Source organism: Sceloporus occidentalis, unplaced genomic scaffold, assembly GCF_023333645.1.
Source record: "Sceloporus occidentalis isolate IW3139 unplaced genomic scaffold, rSceOcc1.0.p SCAF_1, whole genome shotgun sequence".
NCBI classification, from domain to species: Eukaryota; Metazoa; Chordata; class Lepidosauria; order Squamata; family Phrynosomatidae; genus Sceloporus; species Sceloporus occidentalis.
The window spans coordinates 53,725,488-53,750,835 of NW_028316981.1; the positions used below are offsets into that span (position 1 = coordinate 53,725,488).

The 25,348-nt window shown below is 44.4% G+C and overlaps 1 protein-coding gene across 1 annotated transcript in view; it reads right to left on the reverse strand.

Moving 5' to 3' along the window:
- Nucleotides 1–1,449: 1,449 nt before the first annotated feature.
- The window catches only part of PLXNA1 (plexin A1), a 395,300-nt gene continuing 371,401 nt past the window's right edge, over nucleotides 1,450–25,348 (reverse strand). Inside the window, exons 28-32 of the mRNA XM_089521294.1 lie at nucleotides 24,860–25,050; nucleotides 22,337–22,506; nucleotides 20,582–20,794; nucleotides 13,680–13,830; nucleotides 1,450–4,699 (exon numbers count right to left, since the gene is read on the reverse strand). Of these exons, the coding sequence (XP_089377420.1) occupies nucleotides 4,604–4,699; nucleotides 13,680–13,830; nucleotides 20,582–20,794; nucleotides 22,337–22,506; nucleotides 24,860–25,050 (821 nt within the window). The 3' untranslated portion in view covers nucleotides 1,450–4,603. The remainder of the gene's footprint in view (nucleotides 4,700–13,679; nucleotides 13,831–20,581; nucleotides 20,795–22,336; nucleotides 22,507–24,859; nucleotides 25,051–25,348) is intronic.

Genomic DNA, 25,348 nt, shown 5'->3' on the forward strand with positions numbered 1-25,348 from the left:
CCTATGTCTTACAAGTTAATGGTATTTAGGAGTATATATATAAGAATATATTCTTATTCTTTAATTTAATTCAATTTTTATTTCTTTCATTTTCCTGGAGTGGTCACAGAGACCTGGGAACTGTATGAGGAGCCCTATGGGCTCCTCAGAGCACAGGCTGGGAACTGCTGCTCTAGAGTAATAGTAAGTTATGCTAGCAGATGTCACCCAACAGGATTCCAACTGGAAATATAGGGAACACAGAAGCTATTAGGGAAAGAATGACTATCTCCCTACACATAACTCATTGGTAACTTTTTTGATGTCATTTGCTAAAGACATCTTTTCCTATGGTCCTTCTAAAGAATGATGTTTTACTCAAATCCACTAACTGGTATGGTGGCGTGAGATCCACTGATCTAGCACTTTCAGAAGTGGGTAAACCCTACAGCTCATCCTGCAGAATGAATAGGTCCACTTTGCATTTCTCAAGTGCTTCAAATTATTCCAGGTCTGATGTGCTCCACAATGATTTTGCTGTAGAGAAATCCCTAAGAGAAAGCTGATTTTTTGAAGCAAGCAAATATCTATATTTTTTCCCTACAGAAGTCTCCCAAGACCATATTATTGCTGAATGCCTAGATAAGATGGATACCTAAGTGGGGAGTTCTTGAGAAAAAATGTGGGGGTTTCTCCTCTTCCTTCAGTCAAACTGGTTTTCTCAAGTAACCCATGACATATTAAAAGTCAAGACAGTACTTTTGCTTCCCACAAGGGAGTGCAAATTTACATCAGGCTGAGAGATCTAGGCACTACCTCCTTCAATCATTTATGCTCCCAACTACACTTTAAACCAAGTCCAGGGAGGGAAACCTGTAAAATATTACAGTATGTTTTGTATGCAGCAACACTTTTAGCTGTCCTTTAAGGGCTTTTGAGTACCATTTCCAGAAATAAACAATTGATATTAATTCTAATTCTTTTCTTGTACAAGAAATGACAAATTAATTCCAAAATTTCAAAAATAAAAAGGTCTAAACAAACCTCTAGTATTCAACACTTGCATTTTTTTCCTTTTGAAAAAAGATCAACTCAGACTAAACTCTAGCACAGTCATGCAACAGCCCACATTCCTATGGATCCAGACATCTCAGGACTCCACAGATTTGTTTGTTTTTTTAAAAAAATTATGTTTATTGTCTTTTATTTTTCCCTATCCTTTCTCTTTAAAATAATAATTAAAAAGGCTAAAAACAAAATTGCAAAGCAATCTGAGATGTATATAGGCTTCAAGAGATTGTTCTGCTTGATGAGAAATGTTTGATTTCCCCCGCCCACTTGGTATTTTTCACTGTGTAGAAACCATATTTGATACTGGTTGGATCTCATTCAGTTAACTATACAGTGCCCCACTGGGGCACAAGAATTAGATTGTAACAACATATATATATATACACACACACACACACACATATTTTAAATTTTAATTAAAAACTTCATTACATCCTCTCCTTCCCTTATTTGCACGCTAAGGGAATAGACAGGTTTAGGCTCGGTACGTTCTGCAGTAGCCTCTCATTCAATATTATCTTGGCTGAGATACGAAAGTCTGGATGCGGGAGTGGGTGAGGGTGGAAAATTTGGTGGATCTTATCACCTGAGTTGAAGTAGGGCAGTGGCTTCGTGACACTGGTAAACTTAAATAATTATTAACAGCAATGAACTGACAGGAGCTGAACTGAGGGTGTTTAGCTGCAGTTCTATGCATGCTTAAGTACAACTTACTTCTGAATCAGAGATGGAAACAAATTTTGTTGGGCTCTACAATCTTGACAAAAGCAGAATATTTGCACCTCCCAAGTCTTTTTGTGAGAAAATGTACACTTTTGTGAGGCTTACAGGCTGTTTCCAAGACATGAAGTGTGGACAAAACAGTTCACATAGTTTAAAATGGGAAAAGTTCAAGAGACAAAGTCACAGAAACTAGGCAAACTGGTCAACTAAATGAACACATAGGGAAGAATGCACTAAAACATGAATGAATTCACTGTGGGAAGAAAGCACATAGTTTCACAAGCAAGTAAAAATCAAGGGTGGATGGCAATGCAGAAATGGATTTGGAGAAACTCAGTGAGACTGAGGAATTGTCACACTCCTGTTGTAGACAATAGCACTGTTAGCTGAAGCAAGGACGGAGCACTGCATGGAATGGTGAAGAGTTAATTAAAAGAGGAGTATTAGAAAACTGACTTTAGGAAGACCTGGCTCTTCCTTAGTGTTTAAATCGATGTCAAATGGTCATTTCAGAATTTTCACGAACGACTCATTTATTGTGCTGGAAATTTGCACAAAACATTTTCTCACTTTGTGGAAAATATTATGGGAGCAATAAGGGAACCTTTTCCTGTAATTGGACTGAAGGCACCTGGGTACACTGTGGATAACGTGCAGGTAACTAACAGCTCCAGGCTCTGCTTCTGCGCCCCTCTCTGCTCTTTCACAGTATTAACACTGGGGCCACTGTAATGCATCAGTGGTCTTTGCTAAGAAGATAAAATCCAAAGGCTGCCAACAATCAATTGCACAGTGGTAAGCGTATCTGGTGTGGACAAATAGCAGAAAATAGAGAACAGGACTGAAGTTGGAACAGTGACCTCCCTGGTATTCTTCCACTAGCCCTCGTGCCAAAGTCAGATGGGAGTGGATGATGGTACTGTCCTGAAATTATTTTTTGTTCTCTGGTAAAACCCTTTAAAACATTCTTACAAGGAAAGAATAATCTAAACACTTAACTTGAGACAACTGATGCTTCTTCACACAAATATGAGTAAATGTGAACTATTGAACTGTTGTTTTGCCACACTTTCTTCTTCTCTTTTCGAGACTGGAGTGCCACACTTTCTTCTTTTTGGACCATCTTCCCTTTTTCTTACTGGCTGAACTTAAACAGAAGGTGTAACTGGTCATACAATTGATTCTAATTAGAGTATTTTCTTGCCAACAAGGATGTTCTTCTGTTGCCTAAGAATTCCTCTTGCTTAATACCCTGCTTGTTTTGAGAAATGCTCTGCATCTGCTGCAAATGGGATGATGCATAAATCACATAGTCTAAAGAGGGGTATGTACACATACATACACACCTATAAAAAACAAAACGGGTAACAATCTACTATATGGTGTTTCTGTCAGGGATAACCAAATGTCTGTGCTGGATCACTGTTTGTTCCTCATCTCTTTGGATGAAAACTGCCCTTATGATATCTCTGAGCAGGCCCCATGTAACCAAAGTCTGCCACATCCTGGGAATGGGAGGAGCAAAGGACTTAATACAGGGAGTAGGGATTAGGCCTCCTGTGCAGCCAAACCCTATCAAGTGCTACTGTATCTGCTACCAAGAAGCCTTTCCTTCACAATGGAAGAGGGAATACTGAGAACTGGTTCCAGTGATCATCCCCATTTACTGTGCCTGTTTCTGGCAGAATTGCTTATTTGAAAGTGCCTCTATGTCAAAAAGCCCTGTAAGTGGAAAAGGTAACCTAAGTGGCTGGGACATCTATTTACAGGTAGAGGGCAAGGATAGCTTCTGGAGTGTTGCTAAGCTCATCCTGTCTGATCTATATAAAAGACAAAGCAGGGGCTTTTTAAAGAAAGTGTGGCACTTCCCACAAAGTAAGGTTTGTCACAATAAACGGGGAAAGACCTCTCTCTTGGGCTTGCCACCTATGGATCCCACCTTTGAAAAGTTCTTTGCCTTCACCTCTTTCAATCTCCTTTGCCCTCTTAAGCAGCATTTAAAAGAAGTGTGTCTTTTTGGCCTGTGCTAAACAACATTCAGACACAACATGGCACAGGGCAAAGTGTAGGAAGAACAAAAGATACTGGGACTGTTTTCTTGGTCCCACTTGCCCCCATTTCTCTCCTAACCAAATAATGGTCCTTTCTTTTATTAAAAAAAAAATCCTGCAAAGTTTTTGTTGAAAATTTAGAACCTCTCCCCCACCCCTATACTTTTAATCCTTTTAAAAAATCTAGCTTGTGGAAATTGTGCAAATATAGCAGTTAACACTAGAGGCAGAAGGCCAGAGAGGGAGAAAGGAAGAGAAGAGTAGGAGTAGAGTTCTCCAGGCAAGGCGGGAAAGGAAGCAAGTACAGAAGGGAGTGTGGTGGAGAGGAAATCATATGCCTACCCACCCGCCTGCTACAGAAAAACTGTAATGGGAAAACATTGTCCTAGACCTTAGTGCAGTCCCCAACCTTCTGTTGCCAGATCTGGGATAGGCCCTGGTGGTGGGCCGGGTTGGGGGGGAGTGGCGCTTGAGCTGGAATCCTTTCCACAGCCCTTCTTGTGCATCTATTGGGGTCCTTCCGGTGCTTTGCTACGTTGCTCCTTTCCAAAGGTCTTTATATAGTTCAACTTGATTTTGATAATGGTGGTTGAAGTTTTTGCTGTCTGTTGGTGTAAAGTGTTTGGAGACGCAGCAGAGTCTATGCACTGTTTCATGCTCAGCCCCAATGTATCTTTGCTTGCTTTCTTGCTGTTGCAACACGCTTGCCTGCTCTCTCTCTCAATCTCTCTGTCTCAGTATCCACTGCTGGAGAAGTGTGCAGTGCTGCCTTGGCCTTTTCAGCTACTTAGGGCCATTGTGTCAATTGCCTGCTCCAACTTACTTCTCAGCCGTTGCCTTCGGGCCTGTTCATCCTTTTCTAAAGCAGCTAAAATCTGGCAAGGGAAAGAACAGAGAAAAAAAGCGTTAGTCAAAAAAGAAAGAAAGAAAGAAAGAAAGAAAGAAAGTGAAAAAGATTTTGCTGCAATTTGAAATAGTCTTCACAAATGGCAGTCTATTAAGTGAAGCCGGGCTAGATTCCTGTACTTCTCCCTGAACCATCAAAACACCAACCAAGGAGTCTCAAAAACAGTCTGATCAGTTTTGCTTATTTATAGTCTCTAGCTTGGGTTGCTAGGCTGGGCAGGACAAGTTGCTGAAGAAAAGCCCAAATATGTGGAACTAACAAGCCTGATTCAGTGTGTAACCTCATTTAGATCAATATGAAATCTATGAAATTTTTTCCCCATATTATTGGTAATATCATAATACTGGAATTTTTCCCCCACTGAAATTTAAGTTCTCTAAATAGGCATATATTTCAGTTTCGAGAATAGGAGGAGCATTCTTCCAGTATTAACAGGATCTGGGTCTTCACTGATAGGGAAAAGGAGAAGATCAATGGGATTAATCTAATCAGCACCTTTCATACTAGAATAGCTTCTCCAGAACATGTATATTCACATTCTAGCTGTGCTCCCTTTTGATTTGGAAAATTCTGCAGATCACCATTGGCAGAACTGGAAATCTAGAAATATCCCACTCTTTTTACACTGTGTGACGGTTGAGGAGAAGTTGTGAATAGGGCTCTAAATGGTATGGGGAAATGGAAGGGCTCTGCAGAAAAGATAGCTATTGGAACTCTAGTGAAAAGAGCTGTGAAAATGGTGGAGTGGAAGGGAAAAAAGGAAACACTGTCAGTTATCAGGAGTATGTTGAATGAAGACCCACCTCCTTTAAATTGCACTGCTAGATAAAGAACAGATGATTAAAATGCAAACCTATCTAAAATCCCATTATCGTGGCTAAGTTTGTTGTGAGTGCAAGGTGGATTTTTCTTTCCAATTAAATGTCAAAGCATCCATCAAAGGGGACTTGATTAACCATTTCATTGGCTGTGTAATTGGAAACAAACTCTTGTATAATTAATAGACTGACTATTAGGAGGAAGGAAAGGTCCATCACAAGCCCTACAGGTAATTCCTTAATATGGAAATCAGCTCCTTTTGATTAAGAGCAGCTGTGGTGCCCTACAGGTCTCCTGCACCAAACGTGTCGGACGTGCTGCAGAGAGTACACAGCATTGTCGCTTGGAGCTTTACGGATGCTGAAACACTTAAAAGCTCCATGCAGACTATATAAAGGTTACTTGCCACATAGCTAGCAAAAACATACAGAGTTGGAAAGCAGAACCAAAAAAAGCCCAGCTTCATGTCCTAGAGGAGGGTATCCTAAGGCTGCAATCCTAAGGGTGTACATTGCACTAAATTACCCTGTACAGTTTCCCAGATAGAAAAGGTGATTTCATGGCCTCTCTAGTACAAAAAGTGGACCTGCTGACATGCTACATGGGAATGATCCAGACTGGGATTTGATCAGGTGATCGGTTCCTCTAATGCCATCTGAGGCACTGTTCCCTGCCACCAGCCGGAGAGACCTCTAGTTGGGGCAAAATTTCAGTATCCAAACAAAAGCAACAAATTAAGCCAGCAGTGAAGAAAAATTAAAATCTTAAAGGTACTGAGCCAGAAATCAAATAGTAACAAGATAGACAAACCTCTGTTTCTCCTAAACCAAGAAGGGACTGTCACTGAAGTCTGCAAATGCCAAAAGATTTTAAACCAGTTTTGTATTTGTTTGATCTTCTGCTATCATGTTGCCCTTCTGGGAGCAACACTGTCAAGATGAAAACTATGGGGATTATAAAGATAAAGCTACATGTCTGTCACCTGCTTTCAGGAGCTGGGATTGCCATGATTAGGAGGATGCAAAAACCTAAATGAAAATTAATTATGATTCCCATTCAGCACCAATGACAACATATTATAGCTGTGAACAACAGGAAAAATTATTCTCTCCTATTTCGCATTAAAGAGGGTGCAGTTGGGCTGCATGTAATTGTGTTTAATGAATGAAAATAAACAAAGAGAACAGCTGCTATTTATTAATCCCATTACAAATAATAAAAGAAGATCCTGAGAGCTGTGAACACACAGGCAGTACCTTTGGAGTGGGCTATGGGCAGAAATTCAACAGATGCTGGGCAGTGGTTAACCAGGAAAGAAAAGAAATGGCAATACATCTTGCATCCAGCTCATTAAGCTCCCTGCTTCTCTCGCCGGACTCCGCAGCCAGCGCCGCGCCTCTGCCGGGCGGCCTCCTCCCGGGGTGTCGGAGGTGCGCATCTGCGCACCGCCCTGGGAGTGCCGCCCACGGACTGAAGGGCCTCCGCTGCGGGACTCTTTTTGTTGTTGGCTGTTTGGCACCTTGCGGCAGCCGGGAGTGGGCCCTTTAAGACTCCTGGGGGGAAGACAGGGAGAGAGCTCGCCAGGTGAGAGCGGCGAGCTTAAAAGCCGGATGCCCGGACCTCCCTGCCACGCCCCCTCCGCCTCTCGCCGGACTCCGCAGCCAGCGCCTTGCCTCTGCCGGGCGGCCTCCTCCCGGGGTGTCGGAGGTGCGCATCTGCGCACCGCCCCGGGAGTGCCGCCCATGGACTGAAGGGCCTCCGCTGCGGGACTCCGCACCTGCGCAGCTGCGCAGTTTTTACTGGGCTTGGGAGGTTGTGGGTTAGCTTAGAGCAGAGGATGCCTGTGGTGGCTGACCTCTGCTCTTTAATTTGTTGGTGTAGGGCAGGGGGGGAGGGTATGGACACAGGGGATGCATGGGCTGGGGAGGAAGAGGATAACATCACTTTGAGCGGAGCTCCCATTGAGGCTGTGTGGGGCAGGGGGAGGTATGGCGGTGGGAGGAGGGACTTGCGTTCCAGGGGAAGGCGAGATCGATGCCTCATATCTATCTCCCCTTCCTGTCCCCCTCCCAACCCAAGGGACCTGAGGGTCACTCCAACTGTGCCACAAACCCTGTCGCTGCTCCTGTGCAACGCCAGATCAATTAACAACAAGACCCACATCCTCCATGATCTATTGGAGGACCGAAGTTGTGATCTGGCTTGCATTACCGAGACCTGGTTTGGGCCTGAAGGCGATGCTGTGTGGGCTCAGGCCCTGCCTGCCGGGTTCTCGGTGAAGGACCAGCCCAGGTTAGGTGGGCGGGGGGGGGGGCGTGGCCTTGATACATAGGAACACCGTGTCCCTCACCAGGAACCACATCCGACAGACGTCCTATTTCGAGTGTATTTACCTGACCCTAAAGGCGAGGGACAGTCTAGGGATTCTGTTGGTGTATCGGCCACCCCGTGCGCTAACGGACTCCCTTAACGAGCTGACACAGCTGGTCGCTGAACTGATGCTGGAGACGCCCAGGCTACTTGTCCTGGGCGACTTCAACATCTCCCTCACGGCCAGCTATGTTCCACCCGGTGCATCTCGCGAATTCGTGGATACCATGGCGGCCATGGGCCTGTCCCAGCTGATTCTGGGTCCTACGCATTGTGCGGGTAATACTCTCGATTTGGTCTTCTGTTCAGATGCGGAAAATCCGTGGGTGGAAATATCTAATATTTCCCCCCTGCCATGGACGGATCACTTCCTGGTTGAGGCGAAAGTCAAGGTCTCTGCCCAGATCCCTCCCGGGGGTGGTGGACCTATTAGGATGGTCCACCCTCGAAGGCTAATGGAACCCAAAAGGTTCCAGGAAGCCCTAGAGGGATACATGGTTGGTAGTGACGGCGACTCTGTTGATGCCCTGACTGGTATCTGGAATACCGGTCTTTCAAGGGCTATACACAGTATCGCTCCCAAGCGCCCTCTCAGACCCGCTTCCAAACGCAAGCCCTGGTACACGGAAGATCTCCGGGCAAGGAAGCGGGAGCTGCGACGGTTAGAGTACCGTTGGCGGAAACACCTTCGCTTAGACGACAAGACTCTCCTAGCCCAACTGTTAGAGGACTACGGAGAGGCGATACGAGCAGCAAAGAACTCGTTCTATGGTGCTCGCATCGCGTCCGCGGAGTCGCGTCCAGCAGAGTTGTTCAGGGTAGTCAGGGAGCTAACTCAGCTCCCTCCTGCCCTGAACCAGATCCTTGAACCTTCTAAGGCCTGCTGTGACCAAATTAACAACTTCTTCGCGGATAAAACTTCTCGGATAAGCGAAGATCTTAACGCCGACATTCAGGCAGAACCTAGGGTAGAGGCATCCAGGGCCTCCGTGGACCTTATTAAACTGGATCGGTTTGAGTTGGTAAGTACCGATGATGTGGACAAGATCCTCGGAAGTGTTCAGAAGACAACCTGCTCTCTCGATCCCTGTCCCTCGTGGCTAGCAGCCCAGGGATTTTTTGTTTTTTGCAACTTTATTGTTGCGCCGGATTATTAATACATCTCTGAGGGAAGGGCAATTTCCAACTGATCTTAAATTGGCCATAGTAAAACCTTTATTGAAAAAGCCCTCCCTCGACCCCCTGGTGTATAATAATTATCGGCCAGTATCACTGCTGCCATTTCTGGGGAAGGTGATCGAGAGGGCGGTTGCAATCCAGCTTCAGGGGGTCTTGGATGAAACGGATTATCTGGACCCATTTCAAACTGGCTTTCGGGCGGGTTACGGGGTTGAGACAGCCATGGTCGCCTTGGTCTATGATCTCCGTCTGGGCATCGACAGGGGAAGCGTGTCCCTGTTGGTGCTCTTGGACATCTCAGCGGCTTTCGATACCATAGACCATGGTATCCTTCTGGGGCGCCTGGCAGAGGTGGGAATCGGGGACACTGCGCTCCAGTGGTTCCGGTCCTACCTCTCCGGGAGGTCCCAGATGGTGCAGCTGGGAGACGTGTGCTCCGACGAGAGGGCCCTTAAAACTGGGGTCCCTCAAGGAGCCATTCTGTCTCCCATGCTCTTTAACATTTACATGAAACCGCTGGGAGAGATCATCCGGAGACATGGGGCGCGGGGTTATCAGTACGCTGATGACACCCAAATAATTTTCTCTATGTCTCCGACTGATGCAGTGACTGAGGATGGCGTCTCTCCTCTCGTGGCCTGTCTGGAGTCAGTAATGGGCTGGATGAGGGAAAACCGACTGAAGCTGAATCCAGAGAAAACGGAGGTACTCGTGATAGGTTCCCCTGGTCCAGGAATGGCGGTGGTTCCACCAGCCTGAACGGGGTCACGCTCCCTGTGAAGGACTCCGTGCGCAGTCTGGGGGTGCTTCTTGACTCGTCCCTTCGCCTGACTGCTCAGGTGAATGCGACGGTCAAGAGCACCTGTCATCAGCTTCGGCTTATCCGCCAGCTGCGCCCATACCTGGCCCAGAGGGACCTTGAAACTGTGGTACACGCCCTGGTAACCTCGAGACTGGATTTCTGCAATGTACTCTACATGGGGCAACCCTTATACCAAACCCGGAAGCTTCAAATGGTGCAGAACATGGCAGCCAGGCTGGTCACTGGTACGTCCAGGGCCAGCCATATAACACCGGTATTAAAAGATCTCCATTGGCTGCCCATTCGCTTCCGGGCGCAATATAAGGTGTTGGTGATGACCTATAAAGCCCTAAATGGCTTGGGCCCAGGATACCTGAAGGACCGCCTCTCCCCATACATTCTGCCCCGCACCCTCAGAACATCTGGGCAGCAATTACTTAGGGTTCCTGGGGCGAGATTGGCCTCCACCACCAGGAGGACATTTTCCATCGCCGCCCTGGCCCTTTGGAACATGCTGCCCATAGAGCTCCGCTCAGCTACCTCCCTGGCCCAATTCAGACGGGACCTAAAGACCTTTCTGTTCCGGACCGCATTCCCTGAATAAGGTCCTATAAGCCTCCTCCGCCGCACTGGCAATGGGACTGGCTAACCCTGGGGCCTTTTGTTTTTATGTTTTTGTAATTGTGTTATGTTTTTATTGTTATTATTACTTTGTATTGTATTTTAAATTGCTGTAAACCGCCCTGATCTGAAGGAAGGGCGGTATACAAATAAAAACTTTATTATTATCATTTACTCCTTCTGACCATGCATACTTGCCATGTTATTGATTCCAGCTTTTAAGGCCTTTGCTGGGTTGTAATACTAATGAAAGGGAATGCTGGAAGCTGGCAGATCAGACCCAGGGGCAGGCCGTTGCTAAGAAAATGTTTCTAGGGAGAGCTCTGTGTGGGACAGACACTCTGGGTTGAATTGTATGATTAAGTCTGGTGTAGCATAAAAATAGTGCAGATGCACTCCAATATGCAGTGACTTTTAGGTGCTGAGATGAACACTTTTGCACCCTTATGTCACTTGTGACTAGGAAGACTTGCACCTGCATCTGCTTAAGAAAAAGATTTGTTTCTTCCTTTGCAACTATCAGAGTATACTATATACCAGAGATTTCCAGATCTGTGGCTCAATGCAGCCAACCAAGTTCTAGTAAGAGAAAGTAATAATGACTTCTCCTTTAATTGTTATTTCATCTGGTGTTGCACTGCTCTCTTTTGTACTATCAGTGAGCATGCAAAACACTCATGTCAGCCAGTCCTTCAAGGAGGGAGGACTTCAGGTTCCCTCTCCAATTGTGTCCTGAAGTGTAAAATCCTTCCTGCTACTTGACACAACTGTATCAGACAGACAGTCTAACTGTTCATGACAGGATTGAACTGTTCTAACTTCTGGGTTAGCCTTTGAAGAATATAGTAGCCTTCAAGAACTAACTATGGGCCACATCTGGCAGGAAAAACTACCTGACTCACAATCAGATTCAAGAAGTCACAGGGTCACTAGTCTTATGTAGGTGTTTCTCTGATGAGAAAAGATGAGAGTTAAAGGACCGCCCCTCTACCCCTACCTCTGAATTTAAAAAAATTGGACGGATTCCTCCCCCCCCCCAACTGTTGTGGGAGTAATTTAACCACATTTCTGTATCCCAGTTGTTTTAAGCAGTGGGGAAGCCTTTTTTAAAAAAGGTCTTCCTGGGCAAGTGGTGAAAAGTAGTGAAATTGCCTTGAACTTCTCCTAGCAGACAAGGGGTGCTGGTGACCTTAAAAATAGCTTTTGGAAGCTCCATGTGGCTTGCTGGGCACACTTTCCCCAACCCTGGTAGATACACAAGGCATTTTCCTCTTTCATAGCTCTTTATGTATGGGGACTGCATCACCAGATCACAGCTAACATGTTGGAATGAGCAATCTCTAAAAGCAGCACAAGCTAGCAGAAAATCTGGGATTGCATGCAGGAATTGTATTTGTTACAGAAGAAGCAGTGTGTCTTAATTAAATTTCATTTGCATTGTTATCAGGGGATTGGCATTGTGTTCATTTCTATGGATTAAAAACACAATGTTGAAAATAATCCTGAGTGCCAATAATGTTTCTTTTGATGGGTGGTGAGCACAGCAAGTTTTGGAACCTGAGAGACTGAAAGCCAGTTGCAGAATGGGTGAAAGGATGGTGCTGGTGGAATGAAGGACACAGTAGCAGGACTAGAGACTGATGTGCAGGCCTCAGTGCCACATCCCATCTTGGAAGAAACTCCATTAAATCTGAAATAGTCTTTAACTGCATGTGCTAACCAACATTACACCTCTGTCTCTAGGAGGTACATGTGTATTTTGAGGCAAACTGAACCCATCTTGTACAGAAAGAAACAGCATATTCAGTTTTGCTGACAAGCATTATTTCATTCAGTTGTCCGCCAGTCTTGCTAATGTGATGGCACTCAGAATTAATGCCCTGTCAACTTCTGGTATACAAAGTACTTTATAAGAACTGCCTAAGAAACTGAGCCTTCATGGCATTCCAGTAAGGCAGGCAAAATGAGTATTTATGCTTGTTTTACTAAACTACCTTAGGCTGGAAAAAAAGAAGAGCAACATGATTCCAAAGGTCTAAACTTTGTGTCTCTCTATTCAGTTGTGAATTAATCTGCTTTTTACTGAATTGATCTATTAGATCCACCTTTGCCACTCCATCCAAGATCTCTCTTTCTCCCTCTGTCTCTGCTTCCACCTATGAGCTCAATCTGGTTCCCCCAAGAGGCACGTCTTTGACCAGCTTTCAAAGGAATCTACTTACATCCTCTTGCCCAGATAACAATACAATTAGTGAATCCTTCTATTAACAAAAGAAGAAAAAAACTTTTATTGCCTTTATTGCCACTATCCCTCTGCTCTCACTTTCTTTTGGCTGGACAATAAAATCCATGTGATCCTATTACATGGGTTTTTATTAGAGTTACATATTTTATTGCTTTAATAAAGAATTGCAGTGAACATGTTGGAAATATACATTAATGGAGTTTGTGCCAATTATGGCAGATGGGTTTTTAACCAAAACTAAAACTTAACAGGCCGACTGAAGTGACTATCTTCTAACAGCAAATGCCCCTTCTCCCCAGACTGCAACTGAGGTCAGCAGTAATAGGGTCCACTGAAAATTACCTAGTGCAGCAGAAACTGACAACACGCAAATGGAGAGAGGGTAACAGGATGAGATGGTAGCACCTCCTTGTCTCCTTTATATTTCTACAGCTCCACAATGGTTTGCAATCTCATTGCAAAGAGGATGTGTGGGGAAGAGTTTTGAGGAACTTTGTTTCCGAGACACGGTACACAGTGCCAGGAAAAGGTGGCTGGGAGCCACCTCTCGTTGCTGCGCAGCAAAAAAGGAGCGCGCAGAAGCAGCTCTTTTGTGACACAGCTGTGCCGCGTCATTTGGACGTACAGCACGGTGCAGCAGTGACACCCTGGCCACGTTCTAGGGTTGTGGCGTGTGCAGTCGCTCCACCCCCGGGCAACCCTAGCACATGACAAGGGCATCATGGAGGGCTCATCTGTACTGGGCCTGATTCATTAATTTAAATGACACATGTTTGCCTGAGTGATTTTGTCTACTCTTGTTTTTTACCTGCATTCTCTAGGATATACATCTATCAGGTCAGAAGAAGAAGAAAGAGATCTGAGGATACAGGATAAATGAAAGTTGCATCTAAAAGCTTTGATATTCCTTACCTCATCCTTGTACTTGGTGATGTATGAGTAGATCTCATGCAGTGCACTCATACTGTTGAATTGGCTCAGGTGTAACCGTGACTGCTCCGCTAGGTAAGCGCTCATGTCTTGGTCGCTGATTGCTGGCATTTTAGCAATATCTGCATAATATCTACAGCAGAGAGCAGGAGAGACAGGTCACATGGTTGAAAACAGAGAGTGTTTAATCAGGTCAGGAGAAAGACTCTTCTGGAAGACGAATCTGGAAACTTCCAGAAACAGAATCATCAGGTTTCCAAAGGAATTGTAGCAAAACTATTTATTGCATGGAAGAAATTAGGTACAATGTGAAGGAAATCAGACTCAGTGACCAAATGATCCTCCTTTCCTATCACATTGTAGCAACTGCAGCTAGAATGTTCCATTAGCCATCAAAAATTAATATTAAAATTATATATTTCTTTTCATTACAAGAGATTTGAGATAACCACTTTCTTTCTCTTAGACTATGCTAATTCACGAGGTTGTTATGAAGTTAAACTGAATTGTCATGATAGCGTTGCATGGAGGAAGGATAGAAGAAATAATCTAATTTTGATATATTGTATATACAATTTTGTGAAACCTGAGGCTAAACGTATAAACAGAGAGGAGGACTATTTTTCAATGCAGTTTCTGCAGGGTAGCTGGCTGTTCAGGGTTATTTCAAAATGTAATGTTGGGCACTCCTCTGGGATGGGTTCCATGCAGTAGAACTCATCCAAGTTGAGTAGTAAAGATGGAAAAGCAAGGGCCTGGGTATGGGGTCCACATCTACAGGAAAGTTTCTCAAAGTCTACCAAGCCAGTAACTATTACAGGATTCACCTAAGGAAACTAAGGAACTCTTCCAATAAAACACCTAATAACAATAATACTTATCAGTTGATAACCATTTATATCAGGGCAGGGGGAATCTCTGACCCTCCAGATGTTGTTGTATTCCCATTTCCATCACCCCAGCAACCCTGGCCAATGGTGCAGGGCAACGGAATTGCACTTTATTTACATCTGGAGGGTCACAGGTTTGTTGGTTTGTTTACTGAACTTATAGCTGCCTTTGTTTTGGGATGGGATCCATGGTTCTTATCTCACATTTGGACTAACAACAACAGCTCCCAGAAGGCGAATATGCAAGTTCCACATGTTTAAAACCCACTTCTAAGAGTGGCCAGGTAGAGGAAAGCCTGAGGAGAATGCTAGCAATAAAGAGCCACTATCAGATGCAAGCATCAGCTAATGACAGAAATACATAGCTTGGTAAATGGAATTGAATAATACAACATCAAACTGTCACTACAGAACTGTGTAAAACACTGCATGAAGTGAAGTTAATAATGCTGACATTCAAGCCGGTGACCTGAAAAGACCGCTGGGAGACAAAGAGGTTACATGTGATGGACTTTCCTCAGCCACACTCACTTTGAGATATTGCAGAGAATTATCTCATTTTTCAAATTATTACTTTACAAAAATATGGTTAATATTTTTTTAAAATCTACTACACCCAAATGGCCCCCATGCAAATATTTTACAAGTAATAAAACCACTTGTTACACTAAAAATAATGAACTAATAGGCTGTTGTATTATTTTGCAAAAAATGATGTTGTTTTCATTACCAAAAAAGTAAGTGTCATTACTTACAATGTGTTACTTGAAAGCTCTGGGCGAAAAATAGACCACATACTTCTCAGGAATGCACTGTGCACATAATCTAGACATTCTGTCATATAGCAGGTCTAAAAAGTATACATTAACTCTCTTTTTGAAGCTCACAAAAAGCATCTTGTATAAAAGAATGTTTATTCTTTGAACAAAGCTATTAAATACTGTCTCACTCATTATAGATTTTCCATAGTGCTCCTGAGTTCAAGAAAACAACTTGTCACTGCTTGGGTTGCAAACAACCTGATGTGAGAACGAAGAGTCCCTTCACCTTTTTGCTATATAACTCCTTAGTTAAATCCCCACCTTTGTCAGCTGGAGTGGAAATACTTTCTGGTTTTGCCTTGTACATCAGTATGGTGGTGATGGCAGTGACAGAGAGATCTTTCATAGAGTTGCATTTGCTCCAGTTAGTGTTACTTGTTCTGCTATGCATATAATTTTCAGTAATAATGATCTTTAAAAGTAGCATGAAGACAAACATGCTTAAAGGAATGTCAACCATAACCTCTTTGGCATAATACCTGCAGAACAAAACCTGCCACTATCTTACCCAGCATGACATCCTTGCTCTTGTTTTCATAGTCTTTTGAAAATCATACTTTCTCTGTTTTCTCTGGATTGGTTTTATTCTGCCAGTGTTTCTATATTGGAGTTTCTCTCAGAAAATTCCCACAGGTAGATAGGGTGGAGGTAATTTTTTGCCGATTCCTACACCTTTGAACTCCTTTGCACCATCTTTCCCATTGTTCAGGAGGATCTTCTAACCCAGTGGTTCCCAACCTGTGGGTCGGGACCCCTTTGGGGGTCGCAAGACCCTTTCCCAGGGGTTGCCTAGGACCAGCAGTGTGTGTGGGGGGGGGGGGGGAGCCTAGAGCCGCCTCTCCAGAAGCCTCTCAGGGCTGAGAGGGAGGCAGAAGGGGCTCTTCGGGGCCAGGAGGCTAGAAGGAGGAGGAGGCGGTGCCTGGGAGCAGAGCCTCTTGCGGCTGTTTGGCCCTTTGGGGCACGCGGTAGAAGGGAGGAGGCTCCTCCGGATGGTCCTGGCCACTTCCCTCGGCTCCCTCCCTCCTCCTCCTCCACTTCTACTTCCAGAGCAGCCTCAGCCCAGGTGAGCTACTCATGCACACTCCCTTGCTTTTTTTCTCTCTCCCTCACACACACACTGCACTTTAACTGCCCCGGCTCAATGCTCTGGAACGCTGGTGTCTGAGGCATTTAACCTTCTCTGTCAGAGAGCTCTGGTGCCACAATAAACTACAGTTCCCAGGATTCCATAGCACTGAGCCCTGGCAGTCAAAGCAGTGTGTTTTGGACACAAATATCCTCCTTTTGTGAGTTAATGAATGAAGCCTTTATATCTCTCTCACACACTGCAGGAATAATAACCCACTTTGAGACTGCTTTAACTCAGTGCTAGGGAATCCTGGGAATGCTAGTATTTGGGAGACATTGAGACTTCTGTCAGAGATGTCTCTGAGGCCACAATAGACTACAATTCCCAGGATTTCCCAGCACTGAGCAGTCTCAAATTGGACCATTTCCTCAGTGTGGATGCACCTGGTGAGGAATCCTGGGGACTGCAGTTCAACTACGTTTGAAGGGTTATGTGACTCCCTGTCAGAGATAGCTCTGGGGCCACAGTGTACTACAATTCCCAGCATTCCCCAGCACTAACTCAGGACATTTAAGTCATTCTCAAACTGGATTATTTTCTCAGTGTGGAACTCTGGGCATTTCAGTCCAGCTATGTTTTATTTCTGCAGTGTATTTTGGACCATAGACAAGGTGACCAGACATCCTCCTCCTTTTCCAGAACATGTCCTTTTCTGTCAAATTTCAAAATGTCCTCCATTTGGATCATGGCTAAGAAGCATGAATTTATAATCACATGGGTGTTTTTAGCTTTTATTTTTGGTCATGGCCTACATTTTTTTGCTTGAGTGCCCTATATTTTGGGGTGAGGGCATTGGTCACCTTGGTCAGAGAGCTTTACAGGGGTTTAACTGCCATTCTGCTGTTGTGCTGGAACAAACCACCATTCCCAGAATTCCATAGCATTGAGCCGAGGCAGTTAAAGTGGTCTCAAACCAGATTACTTCTCCAGTGTAGATGCAGCCCAAGCCTTTTGCCTCTCTTATGCCTGAGATTTCAAAGCCCAGCCCTGGCACCACAACAAACTACAAATCCCAGGATTCCATAGGATGGAGTGATGAAAGTGAAATCAGTGTCAAACTGCTTTAATTCTGCAGTGTGGCAGCAGCCTAAGTGTGCTTAATGCAGTTCTTAACATGGTGCACCTCTTGCATACCGAGTCTCACAAGACTTTTTTGTTTAACAACTTGTACCCATTAACTCCATTTCATGTCTCCAATACAGACAAAACAAGGCAAAAATTAATTGATTGATTGATTAATATCCCATCTTTCTCCCAGTACAGAAACCAAGGCAACATACAACTTCAAAAACACGATACAATTCTTAAAAATCCTGTTAATACAAAAGTTAAAAAACAACTAAACCAACTTTAATTTAAAAGAGGTCTATCATATATTGTAGTGTAGTGACTTGAGTGTTGGACTAGGACTCTGGTATTGTCGGTTCTGAGGTTGGTAGCGGTACTGATTAGGCAGGTACCAAGGCTGTTGGGTACCCTATCTCTGTTGAGGAGATTTGGCTGAGGAGGCCGACATGCCATGTTTCCTGGTAGCCGTCTTCATACGGTACCGAAAGCTTAACTTAACTTTTCATTGGTCTCCTTATTGAACAGCCCTGAATTGCCAAAGGGCATGTCTTCAATTGTTGCTCTGGCCTGAGGAGTCAGTTCAGAGGCATGTAGCCAAGCATAGCGTCGGAGGGCTATCGATCCCGAAAGCACCTTGGACACACAGTCCGTTGAATGTCTGGCAGAGATGATCTGCTGGCCCCCGATGAGGTGGACTTCAATACGAAGCGCAATCATCATCCTTCTCCTGTCATCCGGGAGTTTGTTGATGGTGGGGTCCATCTTCTCCATCAGCAACTGGATGTAGGCCCCCATGCAGGCTGCAAAGTTGGCGATCTTCATATCCAGTGTGGTGGAGGCATAGAATTTTTTGGCAAGGCCATCGAGCTTCTTGCTATCTTTGTCCAGAGATGATGAGGACAGTCGAGGAGCAAATGTTGTTTGTGCTCCTTCGACTATAGCCGAGTTCGGTTTTGGGTGATTTGAAAGCCACGATGGTGCAGATGGTATCACCCTATAAAGGTTCTCGATCTTGTGGGAGGTGGACGCAATTGTAGCAGGTGTGCCCCACGACCTCTTAGCAATCTTTTCCAGTGAAGGGAGATAGGCCAAGGCAGGTGGTGCGGGCGCCGAACTGTGAATCCTCCTCTTGACGGGATCGAGGGCGTCGTCGTTGGGGTGGGCGACCTCTAACTTGAGGGCATCAGCTATTCTAATGATACGATCAGCGAAGGATTTCACGTCGTCTGTGGGAGAAGGTGCCGCAGGCTCCACAAAGGCCAATGGGGACTCCATGCCTGAGAATGGTGACTCAGAACGAGATCGAGAGTGTGATCTAGATTAGGACCAACTCATCCGTCTGAGGCGTGGAGGGGCGCCTGGGACAATTGTCGGTCTTGAGGGCCTTGTCGAGGTGGTGAGGCGACACAGGCCTGACTCTCGTGGGTCCAGGGATGTTGCGCCGAAGGTGTGAGGCGGCAACCGGCAGGAGGTACTGGCCAGAACGATGGTTATAGACAAGGTCCAGGTAGGAGTCGAACAGATCTCGGTCCGGAAGATCCCTATCTGGTAGGTCATAGGCCGACACTTCATCTGCCTCTGTACCGAGGGTGGCTCTATCCTTGCGTGGAGGAGAGCGAGACCGAAGCCTCGGTCTCTGAGGAGAAATTGGGGCGTCCGAGTCTGGGATTTCATCCTCAGATTCGGAGGAGCGTTCCAGGTCCACGATTCGGAGGTCATCACCAGGGATGGAGAGATGACTGGAGAGAATGACCCTCGGTTCCAACGGGACCGGTACTGATGCTGAAGGTACTGTCAGAGTCGCAGTTGGCCTGGAATCCGGTGGGGGCACAGAAATCGTGCTCGTCGCCCCTTACGGCAAACCTGAGCGAGCCCGTTTGGAACCCCGTCAGGGCAAGAAGACTTAGGGGGTTTTGCTTGTCCCCTTGCTTCTTCCTGGTGGTTTTGGAGGATTTATCCCCTCCTTCTCCGGAGGCCACCGAAGTGGACGGTTGGTTAAGGAGCTCTCCCGAAGTGGTGATTGAGGGCTGGCGAACCTTGTCATATAAGATGGCCTTTAAAATCCGGTCTCGGTTCTTGAGAGCCTGAGAGGACATGGCCCTGCAGTGAGAGCAAGTGCCCGGAATGTGGGTCTCCCCCAAGCAGAGCACGCACTTGTCATGGCCGTCGGCCATGGGGATTTTAACCCCACAATTGGCACACCTCTTAAAGGAGGCCATGAAGAGTCACAGTACTGAGTCGTCGAATTGAAAACAGAGTCCGATAGAATGGTCAGTTGTACAAATGGTCAAGATTCCAGAGATCCGATTGAGAATAGAAGCAAAACACTAGCGAAGTTCCTCGAGCTGCTTTGCGCAGCGGAATGAAGGAACTGAGGAGAGCGGGACCATTAGGGGCTATATAAGGGTGGGCGGAGCTACTGCCAAAAAGTTGCAAAAAGTTGCAAACTATTTTCTGCCCAGAGATTCTGGAAGTTTCCGAGTATTGCTGTGCAGGCGCAGAATAAACCCATTTGTGTGATTCGCAGAGACCACGAAGAAGAACCACTGTTCTAACCGTTTAGAGAAGGTTTTCTGGGGAATAATGGATTCGGGTGGAGAGCCAAAATGGCAAAGATTACCCCCTTCCTTGTTCAGTGAGTGTAGAAAAGTGCATCTAAGGCTTTTAATCCATGGAATATTTCATCCTGGATCCAATCCAATATGAAATGAAGTCACCATGTTTCTACATCCCCCTCTCCCGCAAAAAAAAATACATTAAAGGGAGGATCACCAAGAGAAATAATCCTTGCATTGAAAACCAATCACCTGCAGTTAGCTAAAAAGATGTCTTCATCTTGCAGTCCCGTAATGCTCTTTCACACACCCACAATCATCTCTACAAAGTTCTCCAGCCTTTCACAGCATACACTAGAAATGTCACACTTCTTATAATTGTATCTTTCATTGCTATTTCCTCATAGCTGAAGCCACTTACCTTTCTACCCAGCTCTTATAGTTGGGGATATCCTTGGCATACAGTAGTTTATTGGAGGGAGAGTCTTTCCCTAGCTTGTGCTCAGAAGTTGAGCAGGAGTCCATGAATGTCTGAGCCACCACTGATAGGCAAGCATCAGTAATACTGTTCTTGTGAATATCAAACACAAACTGGGGATTCTTAATCACATTCACCCAAAAACGCAGAGGTAGACTGCAGAGGAAAGAAAAGACAAAGTCAGGTTGGGAAAAAATATTTCCAATGGGCCCCAGACAATAATCTTGGGCTGCTCAGAATCTTAGAAAATGAGGCAGACATTATCTCCAAACCTACATAAATGTTAATAATTTGGGAGCAGGATTTGTCCCTTTGTTCTCTTTTTACATCTATTTCAAAGTAGACCAACCCAGTTCCTCTCTTCTCCTGAGTTCAGTTTTCACCAGGAAAGGCTCCTGTAAGGGGAGACCTGGTGGCTAGGCTAGGCAAACCTAAAACCTGTTTTCCTGACACCCTTGTAATAAGAACAAGAACAAGAACAAAAATTCATGGAGCAGTGTCAGATCATCTGAGCCCTGCTGCAGTCTGAAGAGATACAGTTCAAGTGATAGGTTTACCAGTTCAGTGAAAACTAGGTCTTGATTTCCACTGTCACATCAGTCTTACATTAAATGCTTGGTTTCTTTGACTCTTAGAATACAGGCACTTGGTGTGCATACATGATCTCATGAAATTAACCAAATTATCACCCTGAAACAAGCATGGAAATTAGCATGCACGAGCCTGCCTGCCTGTGATCCCTGGAACTGCAATCCAGGCATCTTTGGGATTCTTCCTTCAATCCTCCTCTTCCCTCCTATGCCACTTCTTCCTTTAATATAGAAAGCAGTGATAAATCGGCTCCAAGTGTTTCCGTGCTCTCATATCTCCGTTTAAAAAATGTTTCTTTTTCTGTCCTGCTAATTACTGACAGTTACTGAACTATAGAAAAGCAATTTGGCTGCCATTTAACAAATGCCAGAGCTGAGAATGTATGTTCTTATCCCCAGTACTGGGAAGAAAATCTGAGAGATGAAAATAGTAAGGCATCACAAGGGATGAGTACAGAGGCAATGCATCTCACTACTCATTGAGTACACAAATCTCCTAGGCTTTAGGACAAAGACAGAGCAAAGCTGAGTTTGGTTCAAGTTATGCAAAATGGCATGCTGATGAGAACAAACTTCCAGCTGCTTCCAATACAAGTGGTTATACAAGGCTATGCACAATGGGACTGTATTTGCGTTCATGGGTATTTCCTATTACCTGGAAAATAGCTGCTATAGGAATAAGACATGGAAAACCTGGCCCAAATGCCTGATATAATCAATGCATGTTTCATGTCCCACATTCTCTACGTAACAGTGAAACACAAGGACATTTAGGCACTTCAATTTCCTGTCTGACTGGGGCCATTTTTAACATTTGATCTATTTTTTGAAGAAGGAAGGTGTGAATTCAGATTTCCTGTAGGAAGGTTTCTGAAGCCATCAGCTAGTTGGGACAAAGCTGACTCCAAGTAATTCTTCCTGATGTCTAAGATCCAGTTTTACCCACTGACCAGAAGCAGCATATGAAGCTATCCTAGACTTACTTAGGCCCACCTACCTCAATATTTTTGACACTAACTGACAGTGGCTCTCTCAGTCCTAGCTACAGCTGGGATCTTTTGCATGCAAAGCATATGGTCTACCATTGATCCACAGATCTCTTTCTTACCAATTACTCTTCCAAGTGTGCCTGACATCGTAGTCATTGATCTGGTGCTTATCAGCTTGTTCATCCAGGAAGTCAAACATGTATTTGATGGCCAGAGGCAAGGCACTCCCTCGATGTGCTGTGCTGAAAATCGTCTCAAACAAGTCATCAACAAACTTCTGCAAGGTCCCCTAGACATAAAAAAGGGAGAATATTTTCTCAACAATGCTACATTGTGTATATGAGCAAACTACAGCATGGAAATGAAGATGCCATCTGCTTAGAAAGGATAAAGGCATCACTGATATAATTATAAACAGAAAGGTCATGTTATGAAAGGAGGAATTGAAGCATCACTGATAGAAGAAACACACATACCTTTGTGTAAAGCAATCCAAATTGTTTCATGAAGAAGACTCAAAATCCTTCTATAAGAAGACAACGCAAGAAGATCTGTACATAGGCTTCCTAGCAGGACACCCATCTGCACCCATTCTATTAATAAGACTGAGATTTCTTGTAAGACTGTTCAAACCTCAAGGAATATGTGCACTCTAACATGTATGTTTAACTTGTAATTCAAAATATCACTACAAACAACTCTAAAGTAGCTTCAGCAGGAGCAGATTTTCATAGCATGCAACTATTTTGCCATGGATACACCTGAATTTGTTCTGATAAAATGAACTAGTCTCCTCATATTCATCTGGGATGATTCATTGCCAACTCAGTCATACATAAATCTTCAAGTTAATCCACATATGATGATGAATATTGCTGTTTTATTGGCATGAAAAGATGAGAGAAAAATCCTGATTTTTCAGATTTCTAGTTCAGTGCTTGTGTTAAAACAGAATGGTGTTTTTGTAGATGAATCCCATGTTTGGCATACTGAAGTGTGTGAAGCTTTATTTGGAAAGCTAACCAAAGTGCTGTTATTTATCATTCCACATATAATATATCTACTGAAATATGAAATTCATTCAGGACAGGAGTGGGTTAATGAAGCTGGAGCCTGACTTATTAGTCCCAGCAAAGTTGCCAAATACCTTCTTTTTGTTAGGGAGATTGTCTGATTGCTCTCACTATCTAACCCTTTGAATGGCTAAGGAATGCCTGAAAGGGAGACACCATTTCCCCTTCCCAGTTAAGGATGTTGCAATCCATCCAGGTGTGTCTGTATAAAGAAAGACTGCAATGGGGGAAGAGACACAGTGAACTGAGTTCAGACTTTGTAAGCATCCAGGCCACTAGGGATCTCACTCAACCAGCAGCTGATACTTTGGCTGCTTGATGGGACGTCTAAACTGTCAATCTCTGTATGTTTATAAATGAAAATATTTGTAATATCAATAATCTGCCAGTGATTTCCTTCCAAAGGACCCCTCCCCTAGCACTGCTCCTCCGTGACTGGTGAATTTAATAATGCACCTCAAACTGCCAGGTTTGTGCTAAATGTGTACTGAGTTAAGCAACAGCAAAAGAGCAGCCAAGTACCAGTGAGAGAATTAATACCTCTGGCAGATTACTACAATTTAGTATTTGGATATAGAGTAGGAGAGAGAGTCCAGCTGTGCCACTTGCATGCTAGTTCCTGCAATCAGCGTGGGGTTTTTCATTTCTAAGATTTGGCAGTATTATTTTTGTTGGTTTTTTGTATAAATATTATTGACCATTTGATTTACATCAGAAACTAGTGCAGCAATTACATAACATGAGTTGTTCAGTATTGTGCCCTAAGCCAATGGACTTTTAATGCTCCCTTTTCTCCTCTGCTTTTGCTGATGCAGAGGACTGGTAAAATGAGGGCGTCTATCAAGTGTAGGAACAATAAGCACAGGGGAAATCAGTGATTGCAGCTACTGGAGGCTGGGATTAAATTCTGCTTCGTCAACAGCTAGGATGCAAAACCAATCTTTGTAGTTTTAAAGAAACAAGACAAAACACAGATGTAACTGAGGCCAGAAATGCATAGTTAGATGAAGAGATTAAAGGAAAGCATCCAGACCACCACTTATAGGCAGATGATCTGGGGACCATGCTATCACCAAGACAAAGCTCAACCAGTAAGCCAAGTGACAAATTGGACCACTGGTCCTTGCCACCTATATGGTGGCCCTGAAGAAATTATCAGTGAGCTGTAGACTAAGTATTTTTACAGAATGTTCCAGATGCCATAAGACAAGGGACTTTCAGATCTTGGATTCCAAGACCCATTAGCCACAGGCCACATAACCAATGATTAGGGAGGATGAGATTATTGTATAAAACAGCTTAAGGACCAAAGGATCTCCACAGTAATGAAAGCAAATGTTATTTTACTAGCACAAGAGAAAGGGACACTTCTTTGTTTTATAAACAAATGGTATTTGATATAATTTAAATTCAAATTAGGTTTACATAAAACACATACACATACAAAGTACATTTTCCTAGGAACTGGAAGCGTCAAAAGGTTCCCTCAATTCTGCATGACTTGGCAATCTGTTCTCTTATACATGCCTCAGGATGTGTCCAGCAAGCCTTCTTTCTATTTAGATTTACCTTGGTAGCTAGCAGGCGGGTCAAGTAGATTTCTGACACCATCTTGCTGCCACGATCGCCTTCTCGCTGGTCCATGTGATCATGATTCTTCACCAGATGCCACAGTTTGGTGCCACTCTCCAGGTCAGGAGTGATCATAGGGGTCCGGGAACGGAGACTGTCAGGGCTGCTGGCTGTCCGGAGCATACTCTCTGTGAGGAAACCACATGCAATGGGAACCACCTCTCCCTCCTTTACTGACTCAGCCTCAGCTGTCCTCCCTCCACCTCACTTAGCTTGCAGCATGGCCTGTCACACCATTGAGAATATATAACATATACTGGGCTACCCTGTTGACAAAATTATGCAAAGTGGATGTCTCTTTAACAGGAAGATCAGTGGATTTTTCACTGCCAAGGGATCTACAGGTCTAACCCAATGAAAAACATTGTTACAATGAAAGGATGAGCAACTTAGTGGGTCCAGACCACACAAACTGTTAACAAAGAC